Genomic DNA, 23,093 nt, shown 5'->3' with positions numbered 1-23,093 from the left:
ACCCCACCCCCGGCCCGGGCCCGGGACACCCTCCCCCCCCTCCCCTCCCCCGCCGGGATCCCGGGATTCCCCGCCCCGCAGCCAGGGTCGCGGCCCGGCCCGCAGGTCGGAGCAACGCCGAGCCGCCCGGAGCCGGCTGTGCAGCGAGGTGAGTGGGCGGCGGGCTGGAGGCCCGGGGCCGGCGGGCGCGGAGGGCTGGCTCCGGCTGGGGGGTTGGGGGGACTGGCGACGGTGCGCCGCGCTGCTGCATCCAGCCTCCCGGTCCCCCATCCCGCTACCTCTCCCACTGAGCCCCCCAGCCTTTCCCCGGGGGCTGGGGTCCCTCTAAGCTTACTGCGCTGGTTGCCGCGGCTCGCACACTCCCCTGAGCCCAGGTGCTCTCCCTTCTAGGTAGCCCAGTCTCCACTCCGCCCTGTCTCAGGACCATCCTCCGGGTTCCGGAGACCCCCGCAGCCTTGCCCTGGTCTGGATGGGGGTGAGTCCCCCGGAGCCGCTCCGGAAGTCTCCGAGCTAGAAAGTGTTGACAATGGTAGCAAGTAAGCTGGTCAGAGTAGAAGGAAAAATTAAGACGCTTTAGACCAGGAAAATATCTTTTGGGGGGCGAGGAAGAAATACGAGCATCTACTGATTGATGGGTGGAGGGAGGAAGGGAAGGCGGAAGAGATAGGAGGTGGAAGTAAAACTGAGATTTGAAGGTAGAGGAAACCTAGATATAAAGGAAAGGGAGGTGGCAGAGTGGAGAGGGTCTGGGACCTCTTAAGCAGATGGCAAATGTCAGACGAGCATGACAGTCATTTTTAGGGAGATTGCAGATATTCTAAAGAAGAGGCAGACCGTTACTCTGTCTCTCAAAGTACCTCTCAGCAGAATTTCACAACTCGCACAGTAGTAGAGTATGCCATGGATCTGTCAAAATCAACAAAACACAATTTTTAAAAGATAAAACTCTTCCTTAATGCACAGCACTAGTCAGGAGACAAGGATTACAGTCTTGGTCCTGGAAGAGAAGTTAAGACGGTAACATGCTTAGAAAGTTGAAATATGAATAAGCATGTGCAGGTACTAAAATGTCGCTGTATAAACAGTTTGCAAATTGTGAAAGAAAAAAATGTATATACTTTTTTTTAAGATCGATGCTAGCATAATAGCCCATGAAATGATGTCACCCGTCAGCATTACTCTGGGTGTTGAGTAGAGCAGTTTCCCTTCTGTCTGAAGTCTTGTGCACTGGGAGATGATTTTTTCAGTGGTGTGACAGTAGTGTAATGGTACAATCCACCTTTGTCCTCTGATTCGGTGGGCTCAGACCAAGTGGTCTATGCTAGAATGGATCTGGGATCAGAGGTCTGTCAAGCTGTCCCGGGTCCTCATCCTGACAGTTACCGCAAGTGACCTTAGACTAGGCAAGAAGAGACATTTCCACATTTTTGTAGCTTCTCCGCTTGTCTCTGTAGCTGGACATTCTTTTTGGCCACGCCTCAGGGCTTGCAGATCTCAGTTCCCCAGCCAGTGATTGAACCCACACCCTTGGCAGTGAAAGCGCAGAGTCCTAACAGCTGAACCGCCAGGGAATTCCAAAAACATTCTTAAGCTTCCAGAGCCTTGACTGTGTGGACCTACAACCAACCTTATCCCACTCTCCCCCTTTGAATTTCTTCTGTTTGCTTCAGTTTTGTCTATACAACTCATCTCCACATAGTCCGCTGTCTTTGCAGAGGCCCAGGGAGCATTCACCTGAGCCTGTGGGTTCACACCCCTGGTCACATGATGAGGAAGACCCCTCCCTAACAGAACCTCCTTCTCAGCCTAACAAACCTTTGACCTCCCTCTGCCCCTTGCCCCTTCCAGGGTCCACGCTTGTGATGCTCAATGGAGAGTGAAAGCACAGATTCATGATGAAAACCAGCCCCCGTCGGCCATTGATTCTCAAAAGACGGAGGCTGCCCCTTCCTGTTCAAAATGCCCCAGGTGACACAGCAGATGAGGAACCGAAGGGGCCCCCTGCCCAACAAAAGCCTGCTCAAGCGCAGGCCCCCAAGGAGGTGGCGGAGCCCAACGCATGCAAGTTTCCAGCTGGGATCAAGATCCTGAACCACCCAACTATGCCCAACACCCAAGTGGTGGTCGTCCCCAACAACGCCAACATCCAGAGCATCATCACAGCACTGACTGCCAAAGGGAAGGAGAGCGGCAGCAGCGGGCCCAACAAATTCATCCTCATCAGCTGCGGGGGAGCCCCCACTCCCCCTCCAGGACCCCAGCCTCAAGCCCAAACCAGCAAGGACCTCAAGAGGACGGAAGTGATCACCGAGACCCTGGGACCAAAGTCTGCAGCTGGGGATGAGAATCTTCCAAGACCAGTGGGAGCTCTTCCTGGGCAGAGATGGAAGAACTGTGGTATGTGACCCGTAAGGCAAAGGGGGGAGGAGCCAGCCTTGGCTCTCTGATGCAAGGACCGTAGTCAACCATGCTGATACCTAGGGCACACAGGTGTCTGCCTGAACTGGGGGAAGGTCTTGCCTTCCTTCATCCTGAAACCTTGACCCAGATCCTTGGGCCCTGTTGACAGGGTTGCAATGTAATTCAGCATCTGTTGCCTTCTTTATATTGGAAAAGGATTTGTTTATTGTTTCTGTTTCTCCTTTGCAGTGACCACATAAGGAAGTAGGAATCTTTCTCCATCTTAATAAAGGAGAAACACGAGAAGGAAAAGTGACTTACTTTGTTGAGATGTTCGATCATGCTTTTTGTAAGGTTGCCTTGACCAGTCTCTGAGGCTCAGGGTGGCTCAGGTTGAAATGCAACTTGAGCCGTGCTCCTGAATTTCTCCCGAAATCCTAACAGGGCACCATAGATTCAGCATGCGCGCTTCCTCTGCTTAAGGCAGAGGTCCTGGAGAGGTGATCCCTGATCGCTCATCACCTGGAGAGGTGATACCTAACTGCCAGTCTCGGTGGATCTGCCAGGCAGGGGATCAGGCAGCTAAGTGGCATCTTGGGTTGTCTCCCCTGTAGCTGGCGGTGAGGCAGCCAGCTGCCCCCTGGACAACAGCTTGACCAACATCCAGTGGCTTGGAAAGATGACTTCTGACGGGCTGGGCGCCTGCAGCATCAAGCAAGAGGTGGACGAAAAGGAGAATCGTCACGTGGAGCAGAGTCAGGCCAAGGTGAACGAACAGTCCTGTCCTGTCCCCCAGCAGGGCAGTCAGAGCCAGTGTAGGGAATTTCTAAGAAGGGAAGTAGGTCCGGCAGGCTATGGAGCAGAATTGCCAGGTTTTCATGTTAGCACTTTATTTAGTGTGATTCTGCATAATTTGGAGCTCCCTTTCTGCCTGCGATCTTCCCCCCTCCCCCCGCCCCAGCATCTGGGAAATTTCTTTGAGGACAGGTTCCTCTGGCTCACCCTGTACCCTGTCAGCCCTGGGTTTAATGCTCTATCCTTAGCAGGTACTTAGTATTCAGGGACTAATGAAGAGGCCTGAGTTCAGAAAGCCACTTGAACTTTAAAGAGGCATTCTGACAGTGGAAAAGGCGTACAGCATTTTTAACAAGGTCACTTTATTAGAAGACAAATTAACAGCAAATAAAATGAGTTGTGAATTTTAAATACCTCTCCAACCAAAATTGATTTGACCCATTTGTGTGGCCTGGGTTTATTTTTCATGGTTGCTCTTCATATATACCCTTAATTCCTCATTCAACAGGTTTGGGTTTTTTTTGGCCTTGTCGGCAGCATGTGGAGGTTTTAGTTCTCCCACCAGGGATCAAACTCTTGCCTCCTGCCTTGGAAACGCGGGGTCTTGACCACTAGACTGCCAGGGAAGTCCCATCACTAATTTTTTTTTTTTCCCCCATCACTAATTTTTAAAGGGGAAAATTTACATGGATGTGTTCATAAGTAAAAATGGAGCTGTTCACTTAAAACTTGGGTACTTTATAAAGATATGGCTCAGTTTTTTTGAGGGGAAAGGGGGTCGTGCCTCGTGGCTTGTGGGATCTTTTAACAGTTCCCCGACCAGGGATTGAACCCAGGCCACACAATGAAATTGCCAAGCCCTAACCACTGGACCTCTAGGGAATTCCCAAAGCAGGGAGTCTGTTTTTCAGGTTTTGTTGTGGCTGCACCTCGCAACTTATAGGATCTTGGTTCCCCGACCAGAGAGTGAACCCACACTCCTTGTAGTAAAAGCAGAGTCCTAACCACTAGACCACTAGGGAATTCCCTGAAGTTATAGCTCAATCTTTTTAAATATGGATGATCAGATCTTTGCGTCAGACTTATCCAGATGTGTGCATTGTTGACCGTTGTCTGCCCACACTTTTGGGAATATTTCTGTCCTACAAACACTGAAAAGAGATGGGTTTATTCTCATCACATCAGGAGCAGGAATCAGACTAAAACCTAGGCCCCTCAACCCTGAGGTCTGAAAAACGGGTATAGTTTTAACATACAATTGGTGCTTTAAGGACATAATATAGCCCAGACTTTCCTGAGAGGTTTCAACCAGCAAAGACTGGATGGACTTCTCTTTATTACCGGGCAATATTCTCAACAAAATGACCAATGACAGAGAAGTGGTCCTGTGTTCAGAGACTGGATGAGATTGTCTCCAAAATCCTTCCTGATCTTAAAGTTCTCGTCTATCGAATAGTGGTCTCAGATGGGCTTGTTTCTATTCGGGTCTATGGGAAAAAAGCTTTCTCTAGAGGGTGTTCTTGGGGTGGGGGTGGGGCAGGGGAGGCCTTGTGACCCCTCCTTTCATGGCCTATTTTTCTTTCCCTTTGGCTTCTCAGAGCCCACAGGTGGAGAGGCCCCCTGGCGCGTCAGCACCCTGGCCAGACTCCGTGTCTGAGCGACCCCCATACTCCTACATGGCCATGATACAATTCGCCATCAATAGCACAGAGAGGAAGCGCATGACCCTGAAAGACATCTACACTTGGATCGAGGACCACTTCCCTTATTTCAAGCACATCGCCAAGCCAGGCTGGAAGGTACCATGTCCCGCAACAATCACAGTCTAGGTCGCTCAGGCCGGTCATTTTGTCTACACAAAAGAGTGGTAGTCTGTGTCTGGTGCGGGGGGAGGAGTTAAGTGCCAACGATGCTAGAACCATAAGTAATAGTCGTATCTTTTGGACTGAGACTTGACTCTGCTGAATCCAGGCAAAACCATCAGTAAGAGCCCTGCAGCCACTTCATCTGTCACTCCCCGGGTAATGCACACTCTTCAGTGATGCTCAGAGCCCACTTCTGAGCTACACTGAACAGCGGCTAGAGTGTCTTGATAGCTTTGTGAAAAGATATTAATGATAAAACCAATCATCTGTGGGCCTCACGATCCAAGATTCACCTCCTGTAAAGTCTCTTCTCTTCTCCAGTAGGTGGGGATGTTCTCTGCCTCATGGTCATGGGAAAACAGATGCCCTGGAGCCATAGCTCATGCAGGTCTCATAGCCACAGCTCAGGTGCCCTACGGATGCTCTGTCCCAAGCCAAGGGGCTTTTGGATTGTTTTCCCCACAGCAGGAGTCTTTTTATAGTTTTTATTTATTTACTTATTTTTAATTGGTGCGTAACTGCTTTACAATATTGTGTTGGTATCTCTTGTTCAACAACATGAATCAGCTATATACATATATCCCCTCCCACCCCTACCCCAGCCCACCCCTACCCCAGCCCACCCCTCTCGGTCATCGCAGAGCACCCAGCTGAGCGCCCTCTGCTGTTGAGCAGCTTCCTCCAGCTATCTGTTTCACACATGGTGGTATATGTATGTCAGTGCTACCCTCCCAACTCATCCCACCCTCCCCTTCCCCACCATGTCCACTAGTCTGTTCTCTACGTCTGTGTCTCTATTCCTGCCCTGCAACTAGGTTCATCTGTACCATTTTTCTAGAGTCCGTATATATACGTTAATATACGATATTTGTTTTTCTCTTTCTGACTTACTTCACTCTGTAATAGGCTCTAGGTTCATCCACGTCTCTGCAAATGACTCAGATGTGTTCCTTTTCATGGCTGACTAATATTCTGCTGTATATATGTACTGTAACTTCTTTATCCATTCATCTATCAGCGGACATCTAGGTCACAGCAGAACTCTTTAGCCTCACACTCTCACCTCAACTAAATTCCCCAGCTTCCTGATTTCTTTTTTATTTTTTTGTTGCACCTTATGACTTGCAGGACCTCAGTCCCCTGACCAGGGTTTGAACCCGGGCCCCGGCAGTGAGAGCACCGCGTCCTAACTGCTGGCGCCCCCGCGTCGTAACTTCTCCCCCCACCTCTCTGGCTCCCGGTTACTGCCGCAGCCTCACTCCTCTTTCCCAGCCCCCAGCAGTTGTCCAGGTCCCTGCTTTATCACCACCTCAGGAACAGCCCGGGTCTCTGTCCCCACTGAACAGCTGGCTTGGTGGCTCAGGTTGCCTGGGCTGGCGTGCAGACAGTCCCAGGAGTGGCCAGCAGGCAAGGTTATGAGACACGAAGCCAGGGGCCCACCTCCTCGGGGCCATTGGAGGTGGCGCTTCCAAAACCAGAGTAGCTGACGAGCGGCATCCTCTGTTTTTAGAACTCCATCCGCCACAACCTCTCTCTACATGACATGTTCGTCCGCGAGACGTCTGCCAACGGCAAGGTCTCCTTCTGGACCATTCACCCCAGTGCCAATCGCTACCTGACACTGGACCAGGTGTTTAAGGTAAGCGTACCGGTTTTGTCCAAATAGAGCCAGTGCTGGAGGTCATGATGTCCATCTCAAAACAAAACAAGTCCTTGGTGGGGAAGGGGGGGCAGGCAGCCAACCTTTGGATAGGAATCCATCCTTCCACCACCCCCCCCCCCACCGCCCCATCCCACCCCCAGTTGCTGGCATCCTAAATAAAGCAAACTTTCCTCTCCACCAAAAAATAAGAAAGAAGCAAGTCCTCCTTGGGATGAGATTGTCTGCTAAGGGCAGAGTTAAGGGCCAACCAGCCCATAAGGAACAGCACCTTCTCTGCTAGACCAGGCCCCAGAGAGGACTTTCTGTTCCAGGAAGGGAACCTCCCGGGGCAGGGTGGCCCCTACTGCCCTGTGATAAGAACTGCCCAGGATACTTCTTAAAATACAGCCTCCCAAGCCCCTCTTGGGGCTTCTGATTCAGTAGGCCTGGGATGGGCCCAGGAGTATATTTTTAGCAAGAATCTCATGTGATTCTTAGAAAGTCTGGGAAATATGGGTTTTTAAAAATCCGATCTTTACAGTGGAGAGTAGAAATGGAGCCTACAGAATCTCTCGTCAGAAGCGATCACTTTAGGGCTTCAGAGTGCCCACAAGGCTGCCGCTAGCTGCCTCCACTCTCCCGGGAGAGCCCATAGTTGAGGGTGGCCCTGGGCGTCCATCCGGAATAGGTATATCCATCTGGTCAGCTTGACTGCACTGGTGGTAACTTGGTCTCATTTCTCTCCCACGATGCCCATCCACCACCAGCCACTGGACCCAGGGTCTGCACACTCGCCCGAGCACTCGGAATCAGTAAGGTTCTTTCCCTCCCGCTCGGGGCTTGGCCTTGTTTCCCCTCCACGCTCAGCATGGCTTCGGTGACGGGGGCAAGGTGTTAGCCGGAGACGGGAGCCTGTGGCCGTGCGCCTGCCAGCCCTGAACGCAGAGCCCTGCTTCTGGGCATCAGGACACTGGTAACCGCCACCGCTTCCCACTCCCGTGGACTCATCAAGGTGGCCCGAGCAGAGCAGCATGTGGCAGGGGGACCCGCCACAGGCTCACCGCAAGATGCTGATGAGGTGCACGGCACAGGCCCGGCGGGCGGCCGTTGCTCTCTCTTCTCCACCTGGCTTTTCTTTGCCCTCCTAGAGCTCCACGCTTTGCACCCTGGGGGTGAGGACACCCGGATGAGGTGGGAGGATCGTCCGCCGCCCTGTGCCTCTGCTGCCACCTTCCTGGGACCAGGCGGTCGGTCTGCTCCGTGCCCGGTCCTGGAGCAGCTGGTGGGATCCCCTACCCCGTCCCCCTGCCCTCCTGACCCAGGTCTGTCTCTCTCCCTCTCTGTCCCAAACAGCAGCAGAAACGGCCAAACCCTGATCTCCGCCGGAACGTGGCCATCAAAACCGAACTCCCCCTGGGTGCACGTTAGTACAGGGGGAGGCATACTCCTGGGGCATACACGTAGCAGGGCGGATGCGGGGGTTGGAGCCCAGGGAAGGAGAACAAAGAACCCAGGGCTGGGAGAGGACCCGGCCCTGGCCCCTGCTCCTGACCCATCCTGTTCCCCCCAGGGCGGAAGATGAAGCCTCTACTGCCGCGGGTCAGCTCGTACCTGGTGCCCATCCAGTTCCCCGCGAACCCGTCGCTGGTGCTGCAGCCCTCGGTCAAGGTGCCCTTGCCCCTGGCGGCCTCGCTCATGAGCTCAGAGCTTGCCCGCCACAGCAAGCGAGTCCGCATCGCCCCCAAGGTCAGTGCCTCAGGTCTTCTCCGAGGAGAGACCCCAGTCCGTGACGGACTCTGCTTCGTGTCCCTTGAGAAGCTCGTAAATTTAGTGTGTAGACCAGGCATCGATACACAGGAAAACGCAATAGTGTTATAAGAGCCAGAAAGGAACTTGTTAGGGACTTCCCTGGTGGTCCAGGGGTTAAGACTCCACACTCCCAGTGCAGAGGGCATGGATTTGATCCCTGGTCAAAAAACTAAGATCCAAAAAAAAAAACTAAGATCCTGCATGACACTCAGCATAGCCTAAAAAAAAAAAAACAAACAAACTCCTAATAAACTATTCTTTAAAAAAAAATTTCCAATAAAAAGGAATTTTACAATGTAGTGGTTGTTGGAAGGCCCACATGTGCCTGATGAGTTTGTGAGAATTGAGATGAGGGTGATTGTTATAGCAGATGGGCTGGGACAGTTCAGGAAGAGTTCACTAGGGAAGCAGGCTTAAGAAGTAGGTTAGGGCAGCAGACTGTGGAGAGGGCCTTCTAAAGGACACACCATGGGGCGCATCCAGTCACAACCGCAGAGTGGCTAGACAGTCTCGCCCTGGGTTTCTCCACCTCCAAACAGCGGACATTCAGGGCTTCCCAGGTGGCGCTAGTGGTAAAGTTCCAGCCTGCCAATGCAGGAGACATAAGACCCTCGAGCTCGATCCCTGGGTGGGAAGATCCCCTGGAGAAGGAAATGGCAACCCACTTCAGTGTTCTTGCCTGGAAAATCCCATGGATAGAGGAGCCTGGTGGGCTATAGTCCATGGGGTGGTAAAGAGTCAAGGCAGCCGAGCACACACAGTGCTTTGTGGGGGCGGGGTGCCACCCTGTGCCCTGAAGGATGCTTAGCAACCGCATCCATGGTCTCTTTGCTGGATGTCAGGAGCACCGCCTGGTGTGACAGTTAGGACATCTTCTGGTGTTGCTGAAAGTCCCCTGGGGAGAGCTGCTCCTGGCTGAGCCTCAGTGGTGGAGCTGGAAGGCTGGGGAGGGCAAGTTACAACCCCACCATGGTATAGAAAAGAATCTGTAAGCAGGACCTGGCCTGTAACAGATTAAGGAAGGGCCCCTCTGCCCCTTTCTCAGAGATGGAAGTAGCTGCAACTTCAGATAGAGAGACTTGGGTTTACTTTTGTTTTTTAATTAAAAAATATCACTTTAATACACATAAAAGTGTACATACTGGCATAGATAGTTTTCCTTAAATGCATTCATGTGATTGTAGCATGGATAGTGTTTTTGTTACAGTGCAGTCTTGCAGTTTTTTTTCTCCTTCATTTTGCCTCTCCTCACCTTCCCCATGTCCCTGCTGCTCCCCGTGATAATCTATGTTGACGTTTTAGCGTGCCTTCTCACGTGATTCGTTCATGCTCTTAGTATGCTCTGTGTACACGGATCACCATAGCCGTGTTACACATACACACACACCACACAGAGCCTTGACAGTGGAATCGTATTACACACACTTTCTGCCCCATGGGAATTCTTCCAATCACTTGGCATTGTTCTAATTCACTTTTTTTTTTTTTAAGATTTTTTTTTTTTGGATGTGGACCATTTTTTTTAAAGTCCTTTATTGAATGTTACAATATTGCTTCTATTTTATGTTTTGGTTTTTTGGCCTCAAGGGATGTGGGATTTTGGCTCCCCAACCAGGGATCGAACCCGAGTCCCCTGCATTGGAAGGTGGATTCTTAACCACTAGATCACCAGGGAAGCTCCTTATTCACTATTTTTTAATGGCACATAGTAGTCCATGGTGTGGCTTTGCCATAACCATTCCGCTTTCATGGGCACATTTTTTCTGGCTTTTTTTGCCCTATGACTACCATTGTAATAAATACCTTTGCAAGTATCTTTCTTGCTGGTGCTTTTATTTCTGTGGGTAGAGAACAAGACATGAGATTGCTGAGGGGGCAAGTGTTTTAAAGTTTATTAAATACTGCAAGATTGATTTTAAGAAAAATCTGTGATAATTCACATGCATACCAACAAGACCTATGTTTGCCGGCAATTGGTATCATCACTCTTTTCAATACTTGCCCCTGTCCAGTGTGTGAAGGATACTTGCTTGTTTCATTTCATCTTCTTCTGCTTACGGGTACGTCAGCAGCTGCTCACCATGTTTGGTCACTTGGAATCGTTCACTATGAGATGCTTATTTACAGTCATGGCCTGCCTTCTTACAGGGTTTTGTTAATAAGTTCGTAACTTGTCTTTTCAGATATTTTTTACTCCTCTTATTTGCTTCTTAACTTTATGATCTCTCTTGCCACAGTAAGATTTTTATTTTTATATAGTCAAATATGTCTCTCTTCTCTTTTACAGCTTCTGGGGTTCCAGTCTTGGTTTAGCCCTGCTGCTCACCCTCAGATTGTAGACATACTCTCCTAGATTGCCTTTCAGGATTTGAATGGTTTTAGTTTTCCTGTTTAAGGCCTTATATGAAACAGACATCCACTTTTATTTTCTCTTGGATGGGTGCATCCAGCACCCATAGAAAATGCTCTTTTACCCCTAGAATTGAACTACCACCTTCATCACACAGTCTCATATTTAATAGCCTTCAAGACTTTGAAGACAAGAGGATCAGCACCAAACCAGCACGACATTCATCTCAGTGATAAGTTTGTGTACCCCCGGTGCCTAATGGACTCTGCGGGGCTCCCTTTCAGCGTGTCCTGCTTCCCTTCCAGGTGCTGCTAGCGGACGAGGGGGTGGCCCCTCTGCCTACAGCAGGACCAGTGACAGAAGAGAAGCTGCTCCTCGCAGAAGGACTGTCGCCTCTGCTTCCTGTCCCTTCCATCAAGGAGGAAGATGTCCAGCCCGGGGAGGAGACGCCACATCTGGGGAGGCCCATCAAGGTCGAGAGCCCACCCCTGGAAGAGTGGCCTTCACCCTGCCCATCGGTCAAGGAGGAGTCATCCCACTCCTGGGAGGACTCGTCCTGCTCCCCAACCCCCAGGCCCAAGAAGTCCTCCGGCACTGGGTCCAGGTCCCCCACCCGCCGTGTCTCCGACCTGCTGGTGATCAAACGCAGGGAGGGGCGGGAGATGAGCCGGTCTCGGAGGAAACAGCACCTCATGCCGCCCCGCCTGGACGAGCCCGAGCTGCTCCTCTCTGAGGGCCCAGGGGCTCCCCAGCCAGCCCTGGCAGGGCCGCCGCAGCCTACCTGCCAGCTCGGCTCTCCCCCAGAGGACGGAGGCCCCTTTAAGACACCCGTTAAGGAGATGCTGCCCACCTCCTCCACCCCCAGCAAATCTGCCCTCCCCATGACCCCTGAGTCCTGGAGGCTCACACCCCCGGCCAAAGTGGGGGGGCTCGACTTCAGCCCCGTACGAATCCCCCAGGGTGCCTTTGGCCCCCTGCCGGACTCCCTGGAGCTCGCGGATCTCAGTGCCACTCCGCTGAAAAGCGTCCCCCTTTTTGACTCCCCCCGAGAGCTCCTCAATTCCGAACCCTTTGACCTCGCCACTGACCCCTTCAGCAGCTGCCCACCCTCTGACATGGAGGTCCCCAAGCCGGGTTCCCCCGAGCCACAGGTGGCCAGCCTCTCGGCCAACCGCTCTCTGACCGAGGGCCTGATTCTGGACACGATGAACGACAGCCTCAGCAAAATCCTGCTGGACATCAGCTTCCCCGGTCTGGAGGAGGACCTGCTGGGCCCTGGCAGCGTCAGCTGGACTCAGTGCGTTCCTGACCTGCGGTAGAGGCAGGACTCCTGCCTGTCCCTCAAGCCATCTGCTTGCCCTCCAGGCGCTCGGGGGCCGGCCTTCCAAGTCCTCTGCGAGGACAGTAGGCGGGCGCTGTCCGCTCGCCCAGCGCCCCACTCCCCGGACTGGTGATGCTACAGCAGGCGCCCTGTCTGAGCCACCCCTGGGCCTTCTGCAAGCAGCAAGGTCCTGGGAGCTGGTATCTGTGCCCCCAACTCCCTATCAGGCACTGAGAGTGGGAACAGCAGAAACAAGGGTGAGAAGGGAGGAGGGGCCCCTAGACTGTTGGCATCTGTGCCCAACAACACCCCCCCACCTTCCCTGCTCAATGCAAGGTGGCCCTTGTAAATAGTGTATACGCTCCAAATTATCCTCTAATTATAAACATAAGCCTATCTTCTTAGATCATTATCCAGAGACTGCCAGAAGAGGGGTAGGATGATGGGGTGGGGGGTTCCAGTTTGCTTCTGTGCCTTGCTTTTGGCTCCTGGAGGCGGGAGGGCTACAATGCACGGTTGCTTCAGGGCCCCTCCCTCAAGAGTTCCTCGCGGCAGGTGCCCAGAGGAGCAGGTCTGCCTGCCAGGGTGCCTCTCACTGCCCTTCCCTCCCACTAGCCCCCATTTCCAAGTCAGCTTTCCTGCACGAAGAAATCCTGGTAAAGGGGGCTCTTATTATGGGTCAAGAGTTGAGGTGGGGGTGGGAGGTACCTGAACCAGAGTGGCTGCCCCCACGTGCCCAAGGGACTTTTCTCTGATAAGGAGCCTAATCATGCCAGAGAGACCCGACAGGAGGTGGAGGCCAGCCTGCCTGCCCACCGTACCTGGCCTGCCTGCCCACCTTAACTGGCACCACCGCTTCATAGAGAGTGGCCCTGGGTCCCTGCTGACCGCATACACAGGCCCCAGCTCCAGAACACTACTGTAACTACCTACCCAATAAAGCCCAAGGGCACATGCTGGTCTGTGCGTGCTGGTGTCTGGTCCCTGTGGCGTGAGGAGGGGCTGGGAAGGAAAGTGGGTGACAGCAAACCTGGTGATGGGGAAGATGCAAGGCTTGAAGGTGACATGGAGCCCTGGAAGGAGAGTGCAGAGGGCTTCAGCCTGGTCACCGCGCTCCGCCCACCCCCCACCCCCACCCTGGTACCTCCTCTAACTCAGCAGTCAGCTGCAGTTCTCCCGTGCTTCTCCTTCATAGCCAGCCTGTTTTTGGGATCTCTGAACCTGCTGGAGGAATTTGGGCCTTTCAGAGAGAGTTCCCTAAGAGAAAGGCCTACCCAGCAACCCCCCACCCCCAACATTAGGGAAGGATGGGCTGTTGAGGGGCCTGGGAGCCAGTGACCCTTGCCTTTCTCCCCCTGCCTTCCTAGCAAGAAGTCCCTCCCCTGAAGCAGCTCCTGTTACCAGTTCTATCCCTCACCTGAAAGGCAGCCAGGTACCAAAGGACTGGTGAGCCCTCCCAGGGAGAGGTAAGGGCCTCCTCCCTGCGTTGCCACCCAGGAAGCATCGCCATAGCAACCCCAGCAGCAAACAATGCTGCCAAGAAAGTCTTCCCTACAAAGCTGCCCATGCTGCTGGGGAGCCCAGAAAAATGGCCAGCCATCTGCAAAGACCACCCAGAGGGCGGGATGACCCATCCCAAATGAGAGAAACTTTCCTGAAGGTAGGAGGCAGGGACACATATCTGCAGCAGCCTTCATCCTGCTGGGTGAGGGGCTGTCCGCACCCGGGGATGGGCCTTGCTCTCCCCTGGGCAGCAGAGCTCCTGGCACATGAACCGTCATCCTGTGACCCTGTGAACACGGGGCTCAGAGGAGAGAGGGGATGTCTGATCATGACCTCTCAGACCCTCCCCCCAGGGTGCTGGTGTGGACTTGACTCAGTGGACTGGGCCCAAGAAATGGTTAAGTTTTTGGAAATAGAAAAGTTCTTGGGGTCAGAGGGAAGGAGAGGCATTTTGGGGAAACATTGGGGGTCCCAAGCAGCACAGCCTGGGGCCTGACTCCACCATCCTTGCTCAGCGCGGCAGGCGAGCTCTTCACCCTCCTGTGCCTTGCTTTTAGCATCTTTAAGATGGAACAATAGCACTTACTCGAAGGCTGTGAGGGTTACATGAAAGAAAGCAGCTCAATCGTGTCCAACTCTCTTCGGCCCCATGTACTGTAGCCCGCCAGGCTCCTCTGTCCATGGAATTCGCCAGGCAAGAATACTGGAGTGGGTTGCCAGTTTCCTTCTCCGGGGGATCTTCCCAACACAGCGATTGAACCTGGGTCTCCTGTATTGCAGGCAGATTCTTTACCATCTAAGCCACGAGGGAAGCCTGTGAGGGTTTCATGAGATGTGGATAAGGGTTTAGCAACATGTCAAGTACATCTTTGCTAGTTTATTTCATGGGGGCAAGGAGGAGAAAGGGGAGGAACCCCATCTGATGCTTCCTGCACTTGCTTGTATCTCAGTGAGGAGTGAGGGGAACGCAGAAGTCATAGAGAAGCTGGGGAGGGGAGGAGCTGGGACAGAAAAGCCCTGGCCCATCCCCTGGAGAACCATTTCCCTTCCACACTCTGCTTGGAAGCAGCATTTTCTGACGAGAAGCCCTAGACCCCAGGCAGGAATGGGGACCCAGTATGGGAGGAGGGGTGAAGCCCGAGTGAGGAGTGGGAACATGTCGGTTGAGGAAAGAGGCTGGAATCAAAGCCAAAACCCGATAGATGGAAAGAGAAAGACTGATGAAGTTGCGTGTGAATCACACAGAGTGGCCACACACTTCGAGGGCAGGGCAGAAACACTCCCTGACCAGGCCACCAGGTCCTGATGGGAACCCGAGTCCAGAGGGGGCTGGCAGCTGGTCTTCTCTGGGGAGGAGAGGCAGAGCACCCCAGACTCCCTTGTCTCTCCCCAGATGGTCCACACCCATGAGACCCTCCCGACCCCGTGCACGTGGGCCCAACGCGAGTTCCTCCTCCCCAGGGAGCCCAAGGAGCTGCCCGGCTTCACCCAGCAAGCCTACCACCAGCTGGCCCTGAAGCCGCCACCCTACACGGAGATGAAGGCCAAGGTTCGTCAACGACTGGCCTGCCCCTGGAAGGACACAGCCCAGCACACCTGGGGCTTCCACACCTGGCTGGACATCGGGCGTCTGCCGGCGACCTTCCCCTCCAGGCCCGACAAGCCCTACGACAGCAACGTCTGGCGCTGGCTGACAGACTCCAGGGCCCACCGCCAGCCCCCAGCAGAGCCCCCCGTGCCCCCTCCCTCCTGGCTGGGTCAGAACAGCTTCCTGACCTTCATCTCCTGTACTCCGATCTTCCTGGACGTGAACAGGAAGAAACAGGTGATCTTCAGGACGGTGAAGGAACTCCAAGAGGTGGAGAAACTCAAGCTGAGGAGTGAAGTGAGGGCACCCCCTCTCGACACCCATGGCAACATCCTTCCCCCCAAGGCATCCAAGAAGTAAGAGGAGCTCCCTCGTCAGGGAGCCCGCCTGTGTCCAGGTGACCCCTCCCTCTCCCATTCCTCTTTCTGATGCCTTCCCTTCCCTCCTCCCGTGTCCTGAAAACCACACTCTGTCTGAACATAGCTGGAGGGGGCAGAGGCCAGGGAACCACAGCACGGGAGGGGTTGATGACTTAAGGGAAGTTTAGGGGATCCAGCTGTGTGCTTTACACCTGCCAGGCCCTGGGGATACAGAGACATGTCATTCAGTCCCTGCCCTCCAGGAGCTTCCAAAAGGCAGGTACCGCTGCACACGTGTGCAAAGACGGCTCTCAATGCCAGCCCACACCCTCCAAGTACCCGAAGCGTGAGACAGACAGTGGATGTCGCGAGGACGTCAATCATCAATAGAGCCAGAGGCAGAGTGAAAGGATTAGTTGTTCTGTCGTGTCCAACTCTTTGTGACCCCATGGACCGTAGTCCGCCAGGCTCCTCTCTCTGTGGGATTCTCCAGGCAAGAATACTGGAGTGGGTTGCCATGCCCTTCTCCAAGGAATCTTCCTGACCCAGGGATCAAACTGCAAATGTTATGCCTCCTGCATTAGCAGGCGGGTTCTTTACCACTGAGCCACCAGGGAAGCCCTGTATTCAACTCTGTATTCAAGCCCTGTATTTTACTCTGTTGTGTGAAAACTGGACTTCCCAAGGCAGAACTGAACACTGCAGGTCTGCAGACCAGGGCCAGAGGGTGGCGGGTCAGAGCGGGAAGGTCTTCTCTAATTGTGGTGTTCACCTTGAGGACAAGGAGTACGACACTGGTAGAGGAGGTGGGAGGGCTTAAAGGATAGCTAGAATCTGAATGAGTCCCTCACAGACCACAGGGTGGAAGGCTGACCAACCACATAGCGTGATGTCACCAGCCTAACATCACATAGGGTGCAGGTCCGCGTCCAGGTGGGCAGAGAGCTGGAAGGGGTCCTCATGGACTGATGGCTGACAGCATCACCTCCCCAACCCTGTCCCCTGAGTCTCCCTTTTGACCTCTGTCCTCTCTGCACCTTTCCCCCAATAGGTACCGGCACTTCTCAGCTGGTGGAAAGTATGAGCCCGGGGACCTCCAGCTCATGCCCAACCCACTTCCCAACGATCTGGCCAGGAGCTGGCCCTGCCCAAACCCGCTGCCTCACTACCGGGAGCGGGCGGCCAGGCTGGCCTTGCTGCCCAGCGCGCCTCTGAGCCAGGACCTGGTGAGGAACTACCAAACCCTGCTGGAGAGCCGGGTGGTCTTGCCCCTCCACTATCACCCCAGGGCCTGTTCTGGCAGGACCTCAGTGAGAAGGAGACCTGGACACCTGTAGGAGCGGCTCCAGGCGTGTGGGCACCATGGTGGGCACACGGAGCCCCCAGCTGTGGTGTTCTCAACCCACGCACCTTCAGCAGGAAGTCTCGGGTGCCAAAGGACTCAGGCTTCTGCAGACAAAGCCTCTCCACCACCCTCCCCGGCTTCATCTGTACCCTGGCTTCTGGAGACTCTCCTGAAATTCTCGTTTGTTCTGTCTTCCTTGGAGCGACCGCTCAAGGCAGGTGGGAGGACTGGGGAGAGCAGAGGAGAATCCAGTTCCTGGGGAGAAGCAGTGTGTGCCTCTGTGTGTGTATGTGTGTGTGTGTGTGTGTCTGTGGTCTGTGTGTGCCTGTGTGTGTGTGTGTCTGTGGTCTGTGTGTGCCTGTGTGTGTGTGTGTCTGTGTCTGTGTGTGTGTCTGTGTGTGTATGTCTGTGTGTGTATCTGTGTGTCTGTGTATGTCTGTGTGTATCTGTGTATCTGTGTTTCTGTGTGTGACTGTGTCTATGTGTCTGTGTGTGTCTGTGTGTCTGTGTGTGTGTGTCTGTGTGTGCCTGTGTGTGTGTGTCTGTGTGTCTGTGTCTGTGTGTCTGTGTGTCTGTGGTCTGTGTGTGTGTGTCTGTGTGTATGTCTGTGTGTGTGTGTGTGTGTGTCTGTGTCTGTGTCTGTGTGTATGTGTGTCTATGTGTGTCTGTTTGTGTCTGTTCATGTCTGTGTATGTGTGTGTCTATGTGTCTGTGTGTCTGTGTCTCTGTGTCTATATCTATGTGTCTGTGCGTGTGTGTGTCTCTGTGTGTATATCTCTGTGTGTGTGTCTCTGTGTGTATATCTCTGTGTGTTTGTGTGTGTGTGTCTGTGCTTGTGTGTGTATGTGTATGTGTGTGTCTGTGTCTCTGTATGTATACCTCTGTGTGTGTGTGTGTCGGTCTGTGTGTGTCTGTGTATGTGTGTGTGTGTCTCTGTGTGTCTGTGTCTCTGTGTGTACACCTGCGTGTGTCTATGTCTCTGTATGTATATCTGTGTGTGTTTGTGTGTTGTGTGTGTCTCTGTGTGTATCCATGTGTGCTTGTGTGTCTCTGTATGTGTGTGTATGTGTGTGTGGTGGGGGGAGAGGATGTGGACGATGAGTAACCTCCCCTGTCACAACCCATGTGGAGCAAGACTGGGATTGGGCAAGACCCAGGAAGCTTCTTAGGCAAGAACAACCTCTGTTCCAGCCCTCCCTGGACCATGTGAAGTCCGGACAGAGCCCGGAAGGCACCCTGCTGGGTTATGGGTCCCACACAGGGTTTGGGGGAGCAGAGGTGGGGCCAAGGCTGTGCTGGAGTGGGGAGAGTTGGGTCTGAGGAAGGCTGACCAGGCCTCAGTGGAAGGACAGGAACAAAGTGGGGGTTTAAGGTAAAAGTGGGAGCAGTTCCCCCAGAGCCACACCTTGGGGCCCGTGCTCACCCCAGGGCCTCAGGTTTCGCACTGGAGGTGAGGGAGGCAGGCAAAGTGCATGGGTCAGAAGGGTGCTGCCCGGCTGGGTGGGGAGTGGGCAGGAGGGGCTGGCGAGAGAGAAGCTGCACCAGGGGCCCACCTCCCCTCCCCTCGCCCACGTTACACCCCCACGTCAGTGACCTTCCCCAGCTGGTTTCTCTTGGCTTCTCTGCCCCCTGCCCTCTTTGCCCACTTGTCTCAAGCCTGTGGGAATCAGGAGGCACCTGGGAATCAAATATCACCAGGGTTCGAGCCCTGGTCTAGCCGCTCACCAGACGAGCACCCTCTGAGAGAGTCCTTGTTCCCCCCAGGCTCTCAGCTTCCTCCTCCACACGGTGGGAACCACTAGGGCAAAAATAAGTGGAATAGGGCTTCCTTGGTGACTCAGTGGTTAAGAATCTGCCTGTCAAGGCAGGAGACACAGGTTTGATCCCTGGTCCCGGAAGATCCCACATGCCTCGGAGCAACCAAGCTCGTGTGCCACCATCATTAAGCCTGTGCTCCAGAGCCCGGGAACTGCAACTACTGAAGCCCACGTGCCACAAACTGATGCCAATGGGCCCTAGAGCCTGTGCTCTGCAATAAGAGAAGCCACCATAATGAGAAGCCAGCACACTGCAACTAGGGAGTAACCCCCACTCGCCACAACTAGAGAGAAGCCACACAGCAATGAAGATCCAGCACAGCCAAAAATAATTATAAATAAATAACTTTTTAAAATAGATTAAAGAAATAAGTGGAATAAATAAAAGAAACAAGTGACCAACCTGCAAAGTGACCTCCATACCTGCAACTGTCAATCATTACCTATAGAATCAAAGAAGCAAAACAGTGGAAGATGAATCAGCCTAAGGCGTCAGACGCACTGACACAAGCAACAATGTGGATGAACTATGAACACTGAATGGGAAACACCAGGCACAAAAGGGAGCATACCATTCAATTCAATTTCTAGAAAGTGTCCAGAGTAGGCAATTCCTTAGAGACAAAGATGAATCGATGGGGCCAGGCACTGGGGAGGGTGCTGAGTGCTTCACCGGTGCAGAGTTCTCTCTTGGGGGATGAGAACATTTTGGAACTACACAGACATGCTGGCTGCACAACAAGACAAATAAACGAGATGCCTCTGGATGATAAACTTTAAGATGGTCCATGTCGTGTGAAAGTCACCTCAGTTCAAAAGAATTATATTAAAAAGGATGTGTATAGAGCATTTCCAAAGTTCCTTCCTGTTCCAAATCAACAATTCTACACCACGGTCCTTCTCCTGGCTGCCTCCCCACCATGGTGTGGGGTCGGTGGGGAGGCCCAGAGCCAGGAGGTGAAGGAGAGTGTTCCAGGGCAGTGTGGGGCTCAGGGATGGGCCTGTTCTCCTCGCTCTGGATTAGGAATGGGAGCCGGAAGAGGAGGCCCCTTCCTTGCCTTTGATCCTGACATGTCAGAGGAGGTCGGGTTCTGGGAAACAAGGGTTTGGGTGGTAAACTGAGGCCCAGGGACACAAGTCAGATGGTCCCTGCCCTCCTGGTGCACCCCAGGATCCAGGGCCCTGAGGTCATCCTGCTTCTCGGGCTACTTCCCCATCATGCCTGGGTTTTGTCACCCCAGTAAGAGAAGCCCAGGGGACACTTAGAGGGTTAATGTGAACTTTTAGGGGGATGGGAGAGAGGAGAAAACCTCATCCTCTCTGGCCAGAAGCTGAAGCCCAGGAAGCAGAGTAAGGAGCGTTTCACAGATGCCTGCCTTACAGACCCAGCCGCCTTCTCTGAAGGCAGGCTGCCGGCCTCCCTCGGGACCTCCACTCCTGCCTCCACCCTCTTGCTCTGCTCTCTGGACAGCAGCCTCCTTCCTGCCGGTGGCACTGTCGGGCCTTCTGGTCCGTCACAAGTCAGAGATGCAGAGGTCAGGCTTCTGGAATTCCTGAATCCCACTGAGCCATGGGGCTCCACAGGTCCTCCTGGTTCTAAGGATTCTTCAAGGCCATCCTCAACCCAGCCGGCCCACATCCACAGGCGTCACCCCTACCCCAGCCCTCCCACATCCACTCACAGATATGGAGTCCTCCAGAGCCTCTGGGGGTGATGACCCTGGTGCCTGGGCCCACCTTAAGGACCTCCTCTCTCAGATCCAAGAGAGAGGCAGGGTTGGAGCCTGCCCACCCGCACCCTGCACCCCTCTCCAGGAAACACTGTGCTCTTCTGGGTGCCACCAGCTTCAGGACACGAGTGGATCCCAGCACAGAGGCTCAGAGCCACTCCTGGGTCCTCCCTCCCCTCCGCAGCCTCCCTGTCCTTCGCCCGGGTTCTGGCTCATAAGTGGGCGGCTGGGGCACGAAGCAGGGCTGGGGCCCATGAGGCTGGAAGCTGGGGAGCTGGGGGCCCCTTGGGGAGTCTCAGAGCAGCCAACCGTGACCTGCAGTCTTCGTCTCAACTGCCTGGCTGCAGAGCTGACCCATGTCATTGCAGTGCCTCAGAATGTCCCACCACTGCTCTGGGATGCCAAGTCAGAACCACCGACCTCGGCCCAGGCTGCCTGGCCCCATCCCTGGCCTCCCGAGATGCACTGGCCTCCAGTCTCCATCCTCCGATGACCTGCTTGCTCAAGCCCTTCACCGTCCTGCGTCTCGTCCACCTCCAAGCTTCTCCTGGTTCAGGCTGTTCCCTGAACCATACCACTTTCTCTTCTTGTTACCTGGGATAACTCATTGCTATCGCCTGCTTGTCATTATGTCTAGTGGTTTCCATGGCTCTTCACAGACTTGCCCATCTCAGGTGAATCTCGGGCAACACACACTCTGCACTTCCCAGGACAGACCTTCCCAAAGACCCCCTTGGGAGAAAGCTGCTGCATCTCAATATAGTACAGATTCCAAGGCAGAGTCAGGACATGTGGCTTCCCCTTGCCCAGCATGACTCCCACTTTACGGTCACTGAGCCCTGGCACGAGACAACACGACAGGCTCCCTGGGCAGTAGTCAGTGGCTTCTTTAGCAGGAGTATCACTCGAGTGATACCTGCCACCCTGGGCAGGTCCAAAGCTTAGGAGAGGAGAAAGAGGAGATGGAGGGAGATGGAAGCAGGAAAGGAAGTCATTAAACACAACTTGGGCATGTGGGGCTAGGGGGGGACGGGCTGAGGCCAGAGGGAAGGCAAAGCAGGATTCCAAGCTCCCTCTTCACCCCCACCAGACATGCGATGTCCAGGATGTTCAAGGGGAGGTGAACATCTTTGCCAGATTCCCTGAGGGCACTTGCAGGATCAAGATTGGAGTGCAGAGCCTAGGGAGGGGAGAGGTTAGAGGGTCTGGCAAATGAGTCCCATGGTGCCAGGAAAACGGGGTCTGGAGAGACAGCTGATGGCCATCAGCAGATTCTGCAAATGGAAAGAGAGGGTGGGATGCTCAGCAAGCTGGTGTGCCCAGTACCTGAATCCTCGGAGACAGTAGCACAGTTCCTCCTGGGTCCTGGAGTCTTGCCAGACAATTCAGTCAGCAGACCGTGTGTAAAAATGTTACCGGAAGGTGTGTTGGGTCCAGCTACTTGCCACTCAAAAGCCAGTAAACAGGCCCGGCTGGTGGAAAGGAAAGTTTGCTTTATTTCAGATGCCTGCAACTAGGGGCGAAGTTGGGAGAACGGAAGTCTGTCCAAAGGCCGACTCCCCCAACCACTGGCAATCAGTGGGGCAAGAGCTTTTATAGACAGAGGGAGAGGGCTCGGTGCAGAAACAGCACAGTCAGCTTTGACCGTCATCTTGAAATTGGTCGTCAGTGGTCTGACTGGCGTCATCTTGATTGTTTTCAGTACGGTTAAACTTCAGTTCCTGAGTTGGTTTGTTTCCATTTCTTTGAGGCCAGTTCTCAGAATTGTGGCAGCTCAAGTCGTGGGTGCAGTCTGGTTATCATGTAGTTAACTTCTTCCACCTGGGGCTTCAGTATCTATAAAGCAGCTCATAGGATATGGCTCAGAATATTGTCCACAGCCCTTGAGAAGGAACTAGAGGTCCTTGATATGCTTAATGATTACATTATTATTCGTTAGTCTCCTTTGACTATTTTCCTCTGTTTCCACATTTCTCATTTCTCTGGTTAAACTTATTCTTTGACTAACGTTTCCCACAGATAAAAGGCAAGCAAAGGACTTGGGGTTGGGTGGGGGTGGGGTGGGGCAGCAAGGACAATAGGGAGAGAGAAGAGACCAAAAAAAGAAAAAGACTCTGCCCTTATAAAGGCTAATATCTGGTGGGAAGATGGACAAGCAAACAATTTTCAATAGTGTGAGAAATAAGGTAAGAGATGTTTGACCCAGCTGTGCTATGACAGCAGAGGGGAGAAACCTCTAGGTCAGAGCCTGTATGCGTGTGTGTGCGTGTGTGTGTGTGTGTGTGTGCAGGAGCGCTCACGTGAAGGTGAACGTCACCTCCCAAACAGGAGCAGGTGGGTACCCAGGATTCTGTGTGTTGGACAGGGAGTCGCAAGCTTTCCATGAACCAGCCACGTCACCCTCCCAACACGATGAGGAAGGCCCCACAAAGTCCCCATTTTAGAGACAAGTGAACCCAGGCCTCCAAGCCCTCTTGGTGAGTTTGCCGTTGTGCCTCTCGTTCAAACTTCACAGCCGTCCTGCAGATGACACGTTCGCTCAGTTTTACAGATGAGGGCGTGATTCCGA

General features: G+C 53.7%; 2 protein-coding genes across 5 annotated transcripts; both read left to right on the top strand.

The window, feature by feature from the left end:
* The first annotated feature begins 4 nt into the window (after positions 1 to 4).
* FOXM1 (forkhead box M1) lies at positions 5 to 13,148 on the top strand. Of its 3 annotated transcripts, XM_043440955.1 has the most exons (10): positions 5 to 148; positions 391 to 475; positions 1,849 to 2,397; positions 3,015 to 3,166; positions 4,794 to 4,994; positions 6,571 to 6,699; positions 7,470 to 7,514; positions 8,056 to 8,125; positions 8,273 to 8,448; positions 11,167 to 13,148. In XM_043440955.1, the coding sequence occupies exons 3-10, from the start codon at positions 1,893 to 1,895 to the stop codon at positions 12,178 to 12,180; spliced, it is 2,292 nt and encodes a 763-aa protein (XP_043296890.1). In that variant the 5' UTR covers positions 5 to 148; positions 391 to 475; positions 1,849 to 1,892; the 3' UTR covers positions 12,181 to 13,148. The 3 variants fall into 3 exon arrangements, with proteins under 3 accessions (XP_043296890.1, XP_043296891.1, XP_043296889.1); XM_043440956.1 differs by lacking the exon at positions 391 to 475 and having other exon boundaries at positions 21 to 148; positions 8,059 to 8,125; XM_043440954.1 differs by lacking the exon at positions 391 to 475 and having other exon boundaries at positions 21 to 148.
* A 211-nt stretch (positions 13,149 to 13,359) lies between these two features.
* TEX52 (testis expressed 52) lies at positions 13,360 to 17,156 on the top strand. Of its 2 annotated transcripts, none has more exons than XM_043441196.1 (3): positions 13,360 to 13,842; positions 15,079 to 15,629; positions 16,684 to 17,156. In XM_043441196.1, exons 1-3 carry the CDS (start codon positions 13,771 to 13,773, stop codon positions 16,967 to 16,969), a joined length of 909 nt encoding a protein of 302 aa, XP_043297131.1. In that variant the 5' UTR covers positions 13,360 to 13,770; the 3' UTR covers positions 16,970 to 17,156. The 2 variants fall into 2 exon arrangements, with proteins under 2 accessions (XP_043297131.1, XP_043297132.1); XM_043441197.1 differs by having other exon boundaries at positions 15,079 to 15,670; positions 16,684 to 16,797.
* Positions 17,157 to 23,093: the final 5,937 nt, after the last annotated feature.

Source organism: Cervus canadensis, chromosome 21 (assembly GCF_019320065.1).
Source record: "Cervus canadensis isolate Bull #8, Minnesota chromosome 21, ASM1932006v1, whole genome shotgun sequence".
Classification (NCBI taxonomy): Eukaryota; Metazoa; Chordata; class Mammalia; order Artiodactyla; family Cervidae; genus Cervus; species Cervus canadensis.
The sequence above is the reverse complement of the archived record's forward strand: the minus strand, read 5'-3'. Positions and strand labels throughout refer to the sequence as shown.